At 44.5% G+C, this 13,835-nt stretch overlaps 1 protein-coding gene across 29 annotated transcripts in view; it reads left to right on the top strand.

The window, feature by feature from the left end:
- LRRFIP2 (LRR binding FLII interacting protein 2) overlaps window positions 1-13,835 on the top strand; it is a 192,870-nt gene that overhangs the window by 114,513 nt on the left and 64,522 nt on the right. For 15 of the 29 annotated variants that reach the window (XM_068236552.1, XM_068236547.1, XM_068236542.1 and 12 more), the window contains 4 exons: window positions 808-849; window positions 2,872-2,928; window positions 10,950-11,024; window positions 11,448-11,495. The exons of 13 other annotated variants lie outside the window; for them this stretch is intronic. In XM_068236552.1, coding sequence (XP_068092653.1) covers window positions 808-849; window positions 2,872-2,928; window positions 10,950-11,024; window positions 11,448-11,495 — 222 coding nt within the window. The remainder of the gene's footprint in view (window positions 1-807; window positions 850-2,871; window positions 2,929-10,949; window positions 11,025-11,447; window positions 11,496-13,835) is intronic. One more of the 29 variants, XM_068236544.1, reaches the window with a different exon arrangement.

Below are 13,835 nucleotides of genomic sequence, written 5' to 3'. Positions count from 1 at the left end.
AAAAGAAAGTTAAAGGGAAGGTTCAGGGAGGGTGGGTAAAAAATCAAAATCAATTTCCACTTACCTGGGGCTTCCTCCAGCCCGTGGCAGGCAGGAGGTGCCCTCGCCGCCGCTCCGCAGGCTCCCGGTGGTCTCCGGTGGCGCGCCCGACCTGGCCAGGCCGGCTGCCAGGTCGGGCTCTTCTGCGCTCCAAGGCCCGGAACTTCTGCGTCCCACGCCGGAGCTCTGACGTCATCGGACGTCCTCCGGGCTCTACTGCGCATGCGCAGTAGTTCTGCGCATGCGCAGTAGAGCCCAGAGGACGTCCGATGACGTCAGAGCGCCGGCGTGGGACGCAGAAGTTCCGGGCCTTGGAGCGCAGAAGAGCCCGACCTGGCAGCCGGCCTGGCCAGGTCGGGCGCGCCACCGGAGACCACCGGGAGCCTGCGGAGCGTCGGCGAGGGCACCTCCTGCCTGCCACGGGCTGGAGGAAGCCCCAGGTAAGTGGAAATTGATTTTGATTTTTTACCCACCCTCCCTGAACCTTTCCTTTAAGATATGCTTTGTGACAGGCAAGGCAGTTAAATGGATAATATCTGTGTGGTCTTTTTAGCAACAGAGGTTACGTGTAAGGAGACGGCATAGCTAGTTTACCCAACAACCATTTGTTGCACGAGGGTAAATGGTGGACTTGTAATTTTATAAAAATCACCTATAGCATTGCAAGATCTTTTCATATCACTAGAGCTTAAAAAGCTCTTGCCATTTAAATCTGCACTTTTTATGTTTTGACTATACTTAGTCTGTATTTTTCAATTTATTTGTCAGTACGAGTCACTGAAGGATTCATCCATGAGGAGTGCACACTCTGTATGTAAAAAATGTGCATGGTGTGATTGCTCTTACAAATATTGCAGTTGGTTTGACTAATTTACTTACAGTTGAAGTGACCAACCATTGCTAAGCTATGAGATAATTTCCCATTAAACAATTTCTCAATGTTTTTATTAAGGTTAATGCAGTCTTGCCTTGTGAGATAACACAAGTACCTTGTTATTATTATTTAGTGTTTATATAGCACTAACATCTTCTGCAGCACTGTGCAGAGTATACAGTCTTGTCACTTAAGGCAGCCATACACTGGTCGATTGCCACCAGATCGACCAGCAGATAGATCCCTCTGTGATCGAATCTGATCAAAAAGAGATCTATTGGCTGCCTACACTGCAAACAGATTTTGAATTGATTTCACTATGAAACCGATTCACAATCTGTGGAGCTGCCGCTGCCTCCCCGCATACATTACCTGATCCAGCCGGCGCAAGTCCCCCGGTCTCCGCTGTCTCTTCTCCGCTCTGGGCTCCAGCTTCACTTTACTTCTTATCGGGGAAATTTAAACAGTAGAGGGCGCTCTACTGTTTAAACTTCCCCCGACAGGAAGTGAAGCCAGCTGGAGCCCAGCACGGAGAAGGGACAGCGGGGACTCGCGCCGGCGGAACAGGTAATGTATTGCCGCTAGCGTCGGTCTTCGGACATTTGAACGCCGCTATCGACGCACTCCCGACCCGCCGGTGATCAAGCGAAATCTTCCGCACGGACAGATCGACGGGAACGATCGATTTTGGACGGAAATCGATCGTTCGGTCAGCGGTTGCGCAACGATTTCACAGCAGATTCGATCACAGTGATCAAATCTGCTGTATATCGGCGGGAAGTCGTGTAAGTGGGTCCCTTAACTGTCCCTCAGAAGGGCTCACAATCTAATCTCTACCATAGTCATACGCACATTGTTGTCCAGAGCCAATTTAGTGGGAAGCCAATTAACTTATCTGTGTGTGTTTTGGTAATGTGTGAGAGAACCAGAGTGCCCGAAAGAAACTCACACAGACACGGAGAGAGCATGCAAACGCCATGCAGATAGTGCCCTGGATGGGATTAAAAACCGTGCAGCCAACCCTGCAAGGCAAGAATACTATCCACTACACCTCTGTGCCATGCAGAATCCATGCCTACTTAGTACACGCATATATTATTTTCTTTATGCTAAAGGTATAATCCGCATAGGTAATCCAGTGCTGCAAATTAGTTTCTCTGCGGTCAATGAAGAGACTATAAATTCTTACTGTTAAACAGAGGGTATAAAACTTGGGTTCGGCTGTGGCAAACATTCCAGACAGCTGGGAACTGATAAGAAGTTCAATAAGCCATTATTACTTTGAATAGGAGCTTAAAAATGTAAATTGCAACAGCAGATGTCCAGGAGTGAGTTCTTCAGACCTGGATTTTTTTACACTTAAAACCAAAATATGTATGGTATTTGACGCACTCAGGAAAGTTCTATTAAGAATTAGTTCTACAGTATTATTGTTTAGCTCATCAATTTATTTTCACCTCGGGTTCACATTAAGGTAAACAATGATCCACTCCCATTTTTGTTATATGGTGGGATAAATCTAGCATATGTGCTGTATCAGTTCAGGTTTCCTTTTAGTTGACTTACTAGCATTTTCATATTTTATATCCCTTTTATCAGTTTAAGAAATTGGATTGTTATTAAACGATTGCCAGGTTTGCTTTAATGGCTAGGACACACAAACAACATATATAGAAGCAACGTGCATCCGTTTCTTCAGATTTGCAGCAGCAGATTTCTAATGTTGTATGTTGCAGCTTCTAATAACTGTGTAATCGTAGCAGCTGCGTATATTTGCAATTGCATGCATTATAGCTAGCTTACAAGTCTGTGCTACTAAGTAGCTACATTCCATAATTAAGCATATCAGTACTAACCAAAAATTTTTTTGAAAAATACAGACCCTTTGCTAAGAATTACTGTTACTAACTTTATCTTTACTGTGTGGTGCATTTGAAACCTATTTTTTCATTTTCTAGAATCACAACTCTTATGGAGACAAGACTAAATCCTATAGCTCTCATAAAGACTTATTGGTTGGTACACAAACTGTTTCATTTGGGCATTAGTCAGCTTTCTTACTTTTTAAAAATCAACAACCATGGTGCTACATGATTTACATGTAACTCACCCTTCTCATGGATTGTACTTTAGACGTATAAACATTGTTCATAACTTGGGACAGGAAGTGCACCTCTGCATATATAAATTACATGTGCTTTGCCTTAACTACTTCCCGACCGCCGTATAGACAAATGGCGGCCGGGAAGTGGACGCCGCAAGGACTGCCGTATTGACAAAATGCGGCGGTCCTTGTATGGGCATGGGCGGAGCGATCGCGTCATCCGTGACGCGATCCTCCGCCTCGCGCCGCTCACCCGCCGCAACATCCCGCCGGCCATACGGAACCGCCGGCGGGATGTTAACCCGACGATCGCCGCATACAAAGTGTATAATACACTTTGTAATGTTTACAAAGTGTATTATACAGGCTGCCTCCTGCCCTGGTGGTCCCAGTGTCCGAGGGACCACCAGGGCAGGCTGCAGCCACCCTAGTCTGCACCAAGCACACTGATTCCCCCCCCCCCCCTGCCCCAGATCGCCCACAGCACCCATCAGACCCCCCCCTGCCCACCCCCTAGACCCCTGTTTGCACCCAATCACCCCCCTAATCACCCATCAATCACTCCCTGTCACTATCTGTCAACGCTATTTTTTTTTTATCCCCCCCCCCTGCTCCCTCCTGATCACCAGCCCACCCCTCAGATTCTCCCCAGATAACCCCCCCCCCCATGTACTGTATGCATCTATCCCCCCTGATCACCTGTCAATCACCCGTCAATCACCCCCTGTCACTGCCACCCATCAATCAGCCCCTAACCTGCCCCTTGCGGGAAATCTGATCACCCCCCCACACCAATAGATCGCCCGCACATCCGACATCAGATCACCTCCCAAATCCATTGTTTACATCTATTCTCTCCTCTAAACACCCACTAATTACCCATCAATCACCCATTAATCACCCCCTATCACCACCTGTCACTTTTACCTATCAGATCAGACCCTAATCTGCCCCTTGCGGGCACCCAATCACCCGCCCACACGCTCAGATTGCCCTCTGACCCCCCCTTATCAATTCACCAGTGCATTAATTACATCTGTTCTTCCATGTAATAACCCACTGATCACCTGTCAATCACCTGCCAATCACCTATCACCCATCAATCACCCCCTGTCACCCCCTGTCACTGCCACCCATCAATCAGCCCCTAACCTGCCCCTTGCGGGCAATCTGATCACCCACCCACACCATTAGATCGCCCGCAAACCCGCCGTCAGATTACCTCCCAAATGTATTGTTTACATCTGTTATCTTCTCTAAACACCCACTAATTACCCATCAATCACCCCCTATCACCACCTGTCACTGTTACCTATCAGATCAGACCCTAATCTGCCCCTTGCGGGCACCCAATCACCCGCCCACACGCTCAGATTGCCCTCAGACCCCCCCCTTATCAATTCACCAGTGCATTAATTACATCTGTCCTTCCCTGTAATAACCCACTGATCACCTGTCAATCACCTATCACCCATCAATCACCCCCTGTCACTGCCACCCAACAATCAGCCCCTAACCTGCCCCTTGCGGGCAAACTGATCACCCACCCACACCAATAGATCGCCCGCAGATCCGACATCAGATCACCACCCAAGCGCAGTGTTTCCATCTATTCTCTCCTCTAAACACCCACTAATTACCCATCAATCACCCATCAATCACCCCCTATCACCCCCTATCACCACCTGTCACTGTTACCCATCAGATCAGACCCTAATCTGCCCCTTGCGGGCACCCAATCGCCCGCCTACACGCTCAGATTGCCCTCAGACCCCCCCCTTATCAATTCGCCAGTGCAATATTTACATCTGTTCTCCCCTGTAATAACCCACTGATTACCTGTCAATCACCTATCAATCACCCATCAATCACCCCCTGTCACTGCCACCCATCAATCACCCCCTGTCACTGCCACCCATCAATCAGCCCCTAACTTGCCCCTTGCGGCAATCTGATCACCCACCCACACCAATAGATCGCACGCAGATCCGACGTCCAATCACCTCCCAAGTGCAGTGTTTACATCTGTTCTCTACCCTAAACACCCACTAATTACCCATCAATCACCCCCTGTCACTGCTACCTATCAGATTAGACCCCTATCTGCCCCTAGGGCACTCAATCACCCGCCCACACCCTCAGATCCCCCTCAGACTCCCTTCCGATCACCTCCCCAGTGCATTGATTGCATCTATTTTCCCCTCTAACCACCCCCTGAGACACCCATCAATCACCTCCTGTCACCCCCCTAGCACTCCTATCCATCAGATCAGGCCCAAAACAACCTGTCATCTAAAAGGCCACCCTGCTTATGACCGGTTCCACAAAATTTGCCCCCTCATAGACCACCTGTCATCAAAATTTGCAGATGCTTATACCCCTGAACAGTCATTTTGAGACATTTGGTTTCCAGACTACTCACGGTTTTGGGCCTGTAAAATGCCAGGGCGGTATAGGAACCCCACAAGTGACCCCATTTTAGAAAAAAAAGACACCCCAAGGTATTCTGTTAGGTGTATGACGAGTTCATAGAAGATTTTTTTTGTCAAAAGTTAGCGGAAATTGATTTTTATTGTTTTTTTTTCACAAAGTGTCATTTTTCACTAACTTGTGACAAAAAATAAAATCTTCTATGAACTCGCCATACACCTAACGGAATACCTTGGGGTGTCTTCTTTCTAAAATGGGGTCACTTGTGGGGTTCCTATACTGCCCTGGCATTTTAGGGGCCCTAAACCGCGAGGAGTAGTCTAGAAAACAAATGCCTCAAAATGACCTGTGAATAGGACGTTGGGCCCCTTAGCGCACCTAGGCTGCAAAAAAGTGTCACATGTGGTACCGCCGTACTCAGGAAAAGTAGTATAATGTGTTTTGGGGTGTATTTTTACACATACCCATGCTGGGTGGGAGAAATTTCTATGTAAATGGACAATTGTGTGTAAAAAAAATCAAACAATTGTCATTTACAGAGATATTTCTCCCACTTAGCATGGGTATGTGTAAAAATACACCCCAAAACGCATTATACTACTTCTCCTGAGTACGGCGGTACCACATGTGTGGCACTTTTTTGCACCCTAAGTACGCTAAGGGGCCCAAAGTCCAATGAGTACCTTTAGGATTTCACAGGTCATTTTGCGACATTTGGTTTCAAGACTACTCCTCACGGTTTAGGGCCCCTAAAATGCCAGGGCAGTATAGGAACCCCACAAATGACCCCATTTTAGAAAGAAGACACCCCAAGGTATTCCGTTAGGAGTATGGTGAGTTCATAGAAGATTTTATTTTTTGTCACAAGTTAGCGGAAAATGACACTTTGTGAAAAAAAACTATTAAAATCAATTTCCGCTAACTTGTCACAAAAAAATAAAAACTTCTATGAACTCACCATACTCCTAACGGAATACCTTGGGGTGTCTTCTTTCTAAAATGGGGTCATTAGTGGGGTTCCTATACTGCCCTGGCATTTTAGGGGCCCTAAACCGTGAGGAGTAGTCTTGAAACAAAAATGACCTGTGAAATCCTAAAGGTACTCATTGGACTTTGGGCCCCTTAGTGCAGTTAGGGTGCAAAAAAGTGCCACACATGTGGTATCGCCGTACTCGGGAGAAGTAGTATAATGTGTTTTAGGGTGTATTTTTACACATACCCATGCTGGGTGGGAGAAATACCTCTGTAAATGACAATCTTTTGATTTTTTTACACACAATTGTCCATTTACAGAGGTATTTCTCCCACCCAGCATGGGTATGTGTAAAAATACACCCCAAAACACATTGTACTACTTCTCCCGAGTATGGCGATACCACATGTGTGGCACTTTTTTGCACCCTAACTGCGCTAAAGGGCCCAAAGTCCAATGAGTACCTTTAGGATTTTACAGGTCATTTTGAGAAATTTCGTTTCAAGACTACTCCTCACGGTTTAGGGCCCCTAAAATGCCAGGACAGTATAGGAACCCCACAAATGACCCCATTTTAGAAAGAAGACACCCCAAGGTATTCCGTTAGTAGTATGGCGAGTTCATAGAAGATTTTATTTTTTGTCACAAGTTAGCGGAAATTGATTTTAATTGTGTTTTTTCACAAAGTGTCATTTTCCGCTAACTTTTGACAAAAAATAAAATCTTCTATGAACTCACCATACTCCTAACGGAATACCTTGGGGTGTCTTCTTTCTAAAATGGGGTCATTTGTGGGGTTCCTATACTGCCCTGGCATTTTAGGGGCCCTAAACCGTGAGGAGTAGTCTTGAAACGAAATTTCTCAAAATGACCTGTGAAATCCTAAAGGTACTCATTGGACTTTGGGCCCTTTAGAGCAGTTAGGGTGCAAAAAAGTGCCACACATGTGGTATCGCCGTACTCAGGAGAAGTAGTATAATGTGTTTTGTGGTGTATTTTTACACATACCCATGCTGAGTGGGAGAAAGATCTCTGTAAATGGACAATTGTGTGTAAAATAATTAACAAATTGTCATTTACAGAGATATTTCTCCCACCCAGCATGGGTATGTGTAAAAATACACCCCAAAACACATTATACTACTTCTCCTGAGTACGGCAATACCACATGTGTGGCACTTTTTTGCAGCCTAACTGCGCTAAGGGGTCCAAAGTCCAATGAGCACCTTTAGGCTTTACAGGGGTGCTTACAATTTAGCACCCCCTAAAATGTCAGGACAGTAAACACACCCCACAAATGACTCCATTTTGGAAAGTAGACCCTTCAAGGTATTCAGAGAGGGGCATGGTGAGTCCGTGACAGATTTCATTTTTTTTTTTTGTCGCAAGTTAGAAGAAATGGAAACTTTTTTTTTTTTTTTTTTTCTCACAGTGTCATTTTCCGCTTACTTGTGACAAAAAATAATATCTTCTATGAACTCACTATGCCTCTCAGTGAATACTTTGGGATGTCTTCTTTCCAAAATGGGGTAATTTGGGGGGTATTTATACTATCCTGGAATTCTAGCCCCTCATGAAACATGACAGGGGGTCAGAAAAGTCATAGATGCTTGAAAATGAGAAAATTCACTTTTTGCACCATAGTTTGTAAACGCTATAACTTTTACCCAAACCAATAAATATACACTGAATGGGTTTTTTTTTATCAAAAACATGTTTGTCCACATTTTTCGCGCTGCATGTATACAGAAATTTTACTTTATTTGAAAAATGTCAGCACAGAAAGTTAAAAAAATCATTTTTTTGCCAAAATTCATGTCTTTTTTGATGAATATAATAAAAAGTAAAAATCGCAGGAGCAATCAAATAGCACCAAAAGAAAGCTTTATTAGTGACAAGAAAAGGAGCCAAAATTCATTTAGGTGGTAGGTTGTATGAGCGAGCAATAAACCGTGAAAGCTGCAGTGGTCTGAATGGAAAAAAAGTGGCCGGTCCTTAAGGGGTAGAAAGCCCTAGGTCCTCAAGTGGTTAAGGACCTGTGTGTCCCATTTAGGCCTGTGTTGCAGGGAAATTCTCACACAGGTCAGCACATGGCTCCATAGCTACTAATGGTAGGCAGACGATGAAAAGCTCATTCAGACAATTCCTCACCAGTAATAGTCACTAGTTTTAAATAAGTTTTCATGCCTTAACCGCTTAAGGACCAGGCTATTTTGGAAGATTCTGTGCTGTGTGCGCTCTCCAGCCCACAGCACAGATCGGGAACCACGCAGGGCGACCAGACTCCCCCCCCCCCCCCCCCTTTTTTTCCCCACTAGGGGGATGACCTGCTGGGGGGTGTCTGATCGCCGCCGCTCTATGTGGCCGAGCGGGGGGGCTCCTCAAAGCCCCCCTCCGCAGCGATTTTCTGCCTCGCTCCCTATTCTTTCCTCCCCTCCTTGCTGTGGGCGGCACAGGACTGCGATCCGTCCTGCGCTGCCTCTGATAGGCTTCAGCCAATCAGAGGCCGGGGATCGCCGATCTCCTTTACGGCGCTGCTGCGCAGGAGCGCCGTATTATGTAAATAGCGGGGATTTCTTCCCCGCGTGTTTACAATTAGCCTGCGAGCTGCAATCGGAGGCTCGCAGGCTATTCATGGAGACACCCTCCGTGAACTGACATGGAAAGGCCGTTTCCATGTTAAACCACTAACGACCTGCTGACGCCTATCAGCGTTAGGCGGTCGTTAAGTGGTTAAAGGACAACTATCAAAGTTAGCTAAAATTCTAAATACCACATACTGTATATATTTCCAGTAATCTCTGTAGGAAGGTCTCTTTGATAGTTGATCTTTAAGTATTCACTGCCTGAAACCATCATCATCTTTTTGAACAAAAATCTAGCGTGCATACAGGGATCCTTTTTTTTTTTTTTTTTTTTTTTTTGACCCCCCATTGTCCCCATATAGTGGCACCTTCTGCTTGTTCTTCCAGTGTTTTTTTTATTTTCCCCAAACAGAACAGGCTCATCATCAGATAGCCCAGCAGAATGACTATCTGTATAGCCATGGTTCCAAAACTGTCCCTTGAAACGATCACGGACGATCATTTTGGGTGACAGTTTTTTGCAAATATGTATGTAGCTATAGTCTCAGATCTGTGTGGAGGTGTATCTACCTGGACAAACCTCTGCAGGTTTGGGGAACTGCAGACTGGAACTTCAGACAAATATGAGGACTTACATTTGTATATAGCTTAGCTCCTGAACAGTTACTTAAAATTGACACGGACTTTTTCATTGGACTGAACCTGTTAAGAAAACCTTTGTCTTTTATACAGACAGTCCCCTACTTGCAAAAAAACTCAAGTTACGTTCATATATAAAAACAAAGTCTTTGTACAAAATGTACTGTTTTGTTATTACATGTTTTTATTGTGTTACAGTATCGAATACATTGGTGTGATTGAAAACAAATTAAAAGCACATTTAAATTAACAACAATAATTATTATAGTATATGTCCAAATCCAGAGTTGTCAGAAAGTAAAGCATCTATCCTCGTTTAACTATGTATAATGTGTGGCTCGACCTACAAATTCATCTTACAAACAACTTCCTGCAATTGTAGTGTGTTTGTTAATAGGGGACCCACTTTTTTCTTTGTTTTCCATTATTTTTATTGAATTTTTAAAAAAGAAACTGTAAACCTTTTAATGACATAGCATAGGCCATATACAAAAAGTACAGGTAGTCCCCAGTTAACGAACGAGATAGGGACTGTAGGTTTGTTCTTAACCTGAATCTGTTCTTAAGTCAGAACATTGTGCTATCTCTGTCCCCCGTACTTCCTCTGTGCCTCCAGTGTCCACCTCAGTGCCACCTCACCTTAGACAGGCTCTTCGCTCTACACTCAGGGTGGATTTTTCTGTGTTTACCTTGTCTACTCTGCAAGAGTTTATAAAGTGTACCCAAGACTATTTATAAAAAAGGAGGGGGGGAGGGGTACTTGCCTAGGTAAAGGGAACCCTAAGGATAGTCCAGAGGCTTCCTGAGTCATCCTCGCTCCCACCATTGACACACGTGGACCCTCTGAACATATCTGACTAGACCTTGTTAGATATGTTCTCGTGGTTGCTTTACCACTGTGTATGAGCGCAAACTGTACTGCACCTGCGCAAGTACGGCCGCATCTGCACAGTAAATCACAGGTGTGTGCTACTACACCGGCGCAGGTATACTTGCCCATCACTCGCAATACGGCTACGCTCATGCAGGAAGGGGAGCGTGGTTGGGATGTATAGGAAGGTTTCAGGCAGAGGCCTCTGAGGACCTGGAAAGCCTCTAGGAGCTTCAGAGACCTCCCTCTGCATAGTTAAGTAGCTAACGTTTTTTATTTGTAAACGCCTCGGGTTCACTTTAAAGTTTACCAGATAAACCAATTAGCAGTTGAAGTATTTTCACAGTCATGATTATTTATGCTAAACAAAGCACTGGAATTGCTGTAAATGTTTTTTATTTATCTTTTTTTATTCTTTGTTTCGCTTCTTACAGAGTGGATTGTATCATGATCAGAGAAACTATAGCAGCCTTAAATATAGCAAACCTTCTTCCAGCTACCACACTCGGGTCTGTTTCTGTGAATACTGGTTCACGTTTCTTGATTCTTGCATGTTGTAACTTAAACTGTTGTACTAGTTGGGGTTAATTCTAAAGCGATTGTGCTGGCATGTCAGATAAAGCTTATAGATGTAAGCAAGTGCATAGTATGTAATGTTGCCATACAAGGCTTGCAGATTTTGAAGTAGGAGGAAACTTCTGCAGCCAGCTGACTCTAAACAGGAAATACTCTGATTTCCATGGAGCTGTTTCATATAACTGTGACTTACACAACATGCATGTATTCGTAATAGATTACAAGAGTTAACTGGCAAGCTATTTTTGTTATTCTGACTTAATTTTTTAGTATGTAAGTGGAGCCAAGATGGTGAACTGCTTGCAGTTCCACAGTGGTTTGCTCATTATTTCATTGAACTGTGTTTTTCCCTCTAGTCCTCTTCTCTCTACAGTGAACCTTCAGCAACTACCAGGAGCTACAGGGTTAGTACAATGTAATAGGAAAAGTTGCTCTGATTCAAACCATACTGCCAGCCAAACACATGTATTAATGTCAAAGGCTTTTCTTGACAACCTGTAAATGTAAACCCATTACCCTCTTCCCCTCACATTTATTAGAAATATACAAATATGTATTAAGCAAAAAAAAAAAAAACTCGAGTCGTATTCGTAAACTGAGGAGTCAGAGTCGGAAATTGGATAATTTTTGTACAAAATCCACAGCCCTGTTAAGTATTAGACTAAGGAGTGGGAGTTGTGATTTCATAAACCGAGGAGTTGGAAGATTTTTGTACCGACACCACAGCCCTGCCTGCATTCTCTCATCTCGCCCCACCCGGCTACTTTTTCATGCCACCCGGCTGGAAAAAAATTCTGGGAAGAACACTGATTATATATGCACGCACACACATACATTTGAGCAAGTCTCAAAAGTTGTGATTTAAAAAAAACAGTCCTGCACTCCCTTCGCTGGCTTCCTATAAAATGGAGGATCCTATTCACGATCGGCCTACTGACATTGAAATTACTACATAATCTGGGCCCTGGATACATGAAAACAATGTTACAGCAGCATAACAATCCCTGCAATTTCAGATCCACAGGTTCTTATAATCTAGTCATACCCAGTCCACCTGAAAACTTTTGGTCACAGAGCTTTGTCATGCCGCTCCTACATCCTTTCCTCAGCAGTTTAGGACAGCTCCATCTCTGGATGTGTTTAAATCCAGACTGAAAACCCACCTGTTCAGTTTGGCATTTTCAGAAGTATAATTTTATCCCATGTTAATACTTAGTCCTACTACCAAGTACTGATGCTGCAGACATTGCATTAGTACTAATACTAATGCTGCAGACATTGCTTCTGCCAGCACCCGCTCTGCAGTGCCCACATATAGGAACAAAAGTAGGCACGAATCCCTGCTTCTCTCTGTACGTCCCTGCAGTTACGAACTGTAGCGGGGAAGTGGGCGAGGGGGAAAGATAAAAAGATAAAGGGTGGGTAGGGACACAGGACCATCTGCCAGTGGTGAGGGGGGGGGGGGGGGAGTGTTGGGGCAGAACTGCCGGACTCTTAATTACTTATTATTGGCCAACCGGTGAGTGGAGGGAGGCAGGAGTAGGAGCCGAACTAATTTCTCACATTGATCAGGCAGGGGGAGGGCCCGGAATTCATTTCTGGCATTGGCCGCTGTAACACGGCCACTTCGCATTTTGGCCGTCCAGAAACAGAGGTGGCCAGACTTTGAGTTCTGGCCATAACATATACATGCCTTTATTACCTAGCTAAATGACCTCCACCAGTATGGACCCAGGGCATCAATTTAAATAGTCCACAATATTACACAATACCGTACACATTTAAACTATGTGACAATGTCTAGTCTTGACTGGAGCTTATCAAAATGTGAGACTTAAAGAGAGTCTGAAGCCTTCCAAAAATCCTCTTTATTTGACGTTTATGTAAAGCACTATGAGCATAGCTAAAACGCAGCATTCCCATGGTAGAATGATGTAATTAAACCCCCCAAATCCCTGGGGCAAAATTCGGTGCTCCTTCCTGGTAGAGGCAAAGCTTTGTGCAGTAACTCATCCTCTATCCGCGTAATTGTCTGCGGATCTCCGCCTCCTCCCGCCCCTCTGTCTGCTTTCGCTGAGAAGGGCGGGGAGAGGTGACTATCAGCGAAGATTGATGTTAATGGAGGCAGAGCTACAGCGCAAAAGCTCTGCCTACCCGGGCAGCAAAATCCACAACCTGGAAAGTCGTGGAATTTTGCATTGGTGTTTTTTTTCTTTTTGGGGGGAGGGGGGGGGGGGGAAGGGTTAGCTATGCTCATAGTGCTTAAAGAGGAACTCCAGTGAAAGTAATGTAATAAAAAAGTGCTTCATTTTTACAATAATTATGTATAAGTGATTTAGTCAGTGTTTGCTCATTGTAAAATCTTTCCTCTCCCCGATTTACATTCTGACATTTATTACATGGTGACATTTTTACTGTGGGCAGGTTATGTAGCTGCTGCTAGCTGTTTTGGCTGTTAGAGACAGCTGTAAACAGCTAATTCCTGTCTGTGAACCTTGTTACATTGTAACAAACTGCCAAAAGTACCGCGGTCCCAGAGCTTCTTGTGGGAGGGGTTTCAGCACAAAATCAGTCATATAGCGCCCCCTGATGGTCTGTTTGTGAAAATCAATATATTTCTCATGTAAAATGGGGTATCAGCTACTGATTGGGATAAAGTTCAATTCTTGGTTGGAGTTTCTCTTTAACATAAATGTCAAATAGAGGATTTTTGGAAGGCTTCAGACTCTTTAAATTATAAGGTC

Source organism: Hyperolius riggenbachi, chromosome 5 (assembly GCF_040937935.1).
Source record: "Hyperolius riggenbachi isolate aHypRig1 chromosome 5, aHypRig1.pri, whole genome shotgun sequence".
NCBI classification, from domain to species: domain Eukaryota; kingdom Metazoa; phylum Chordata; class Amphibia; order Anura; family Hyperoliidae; genus Hyperolius; species Hyperolius riggenbachi.
This window is presented reverse-complemented; position numbering and strand designations above follow the sequence as displayed.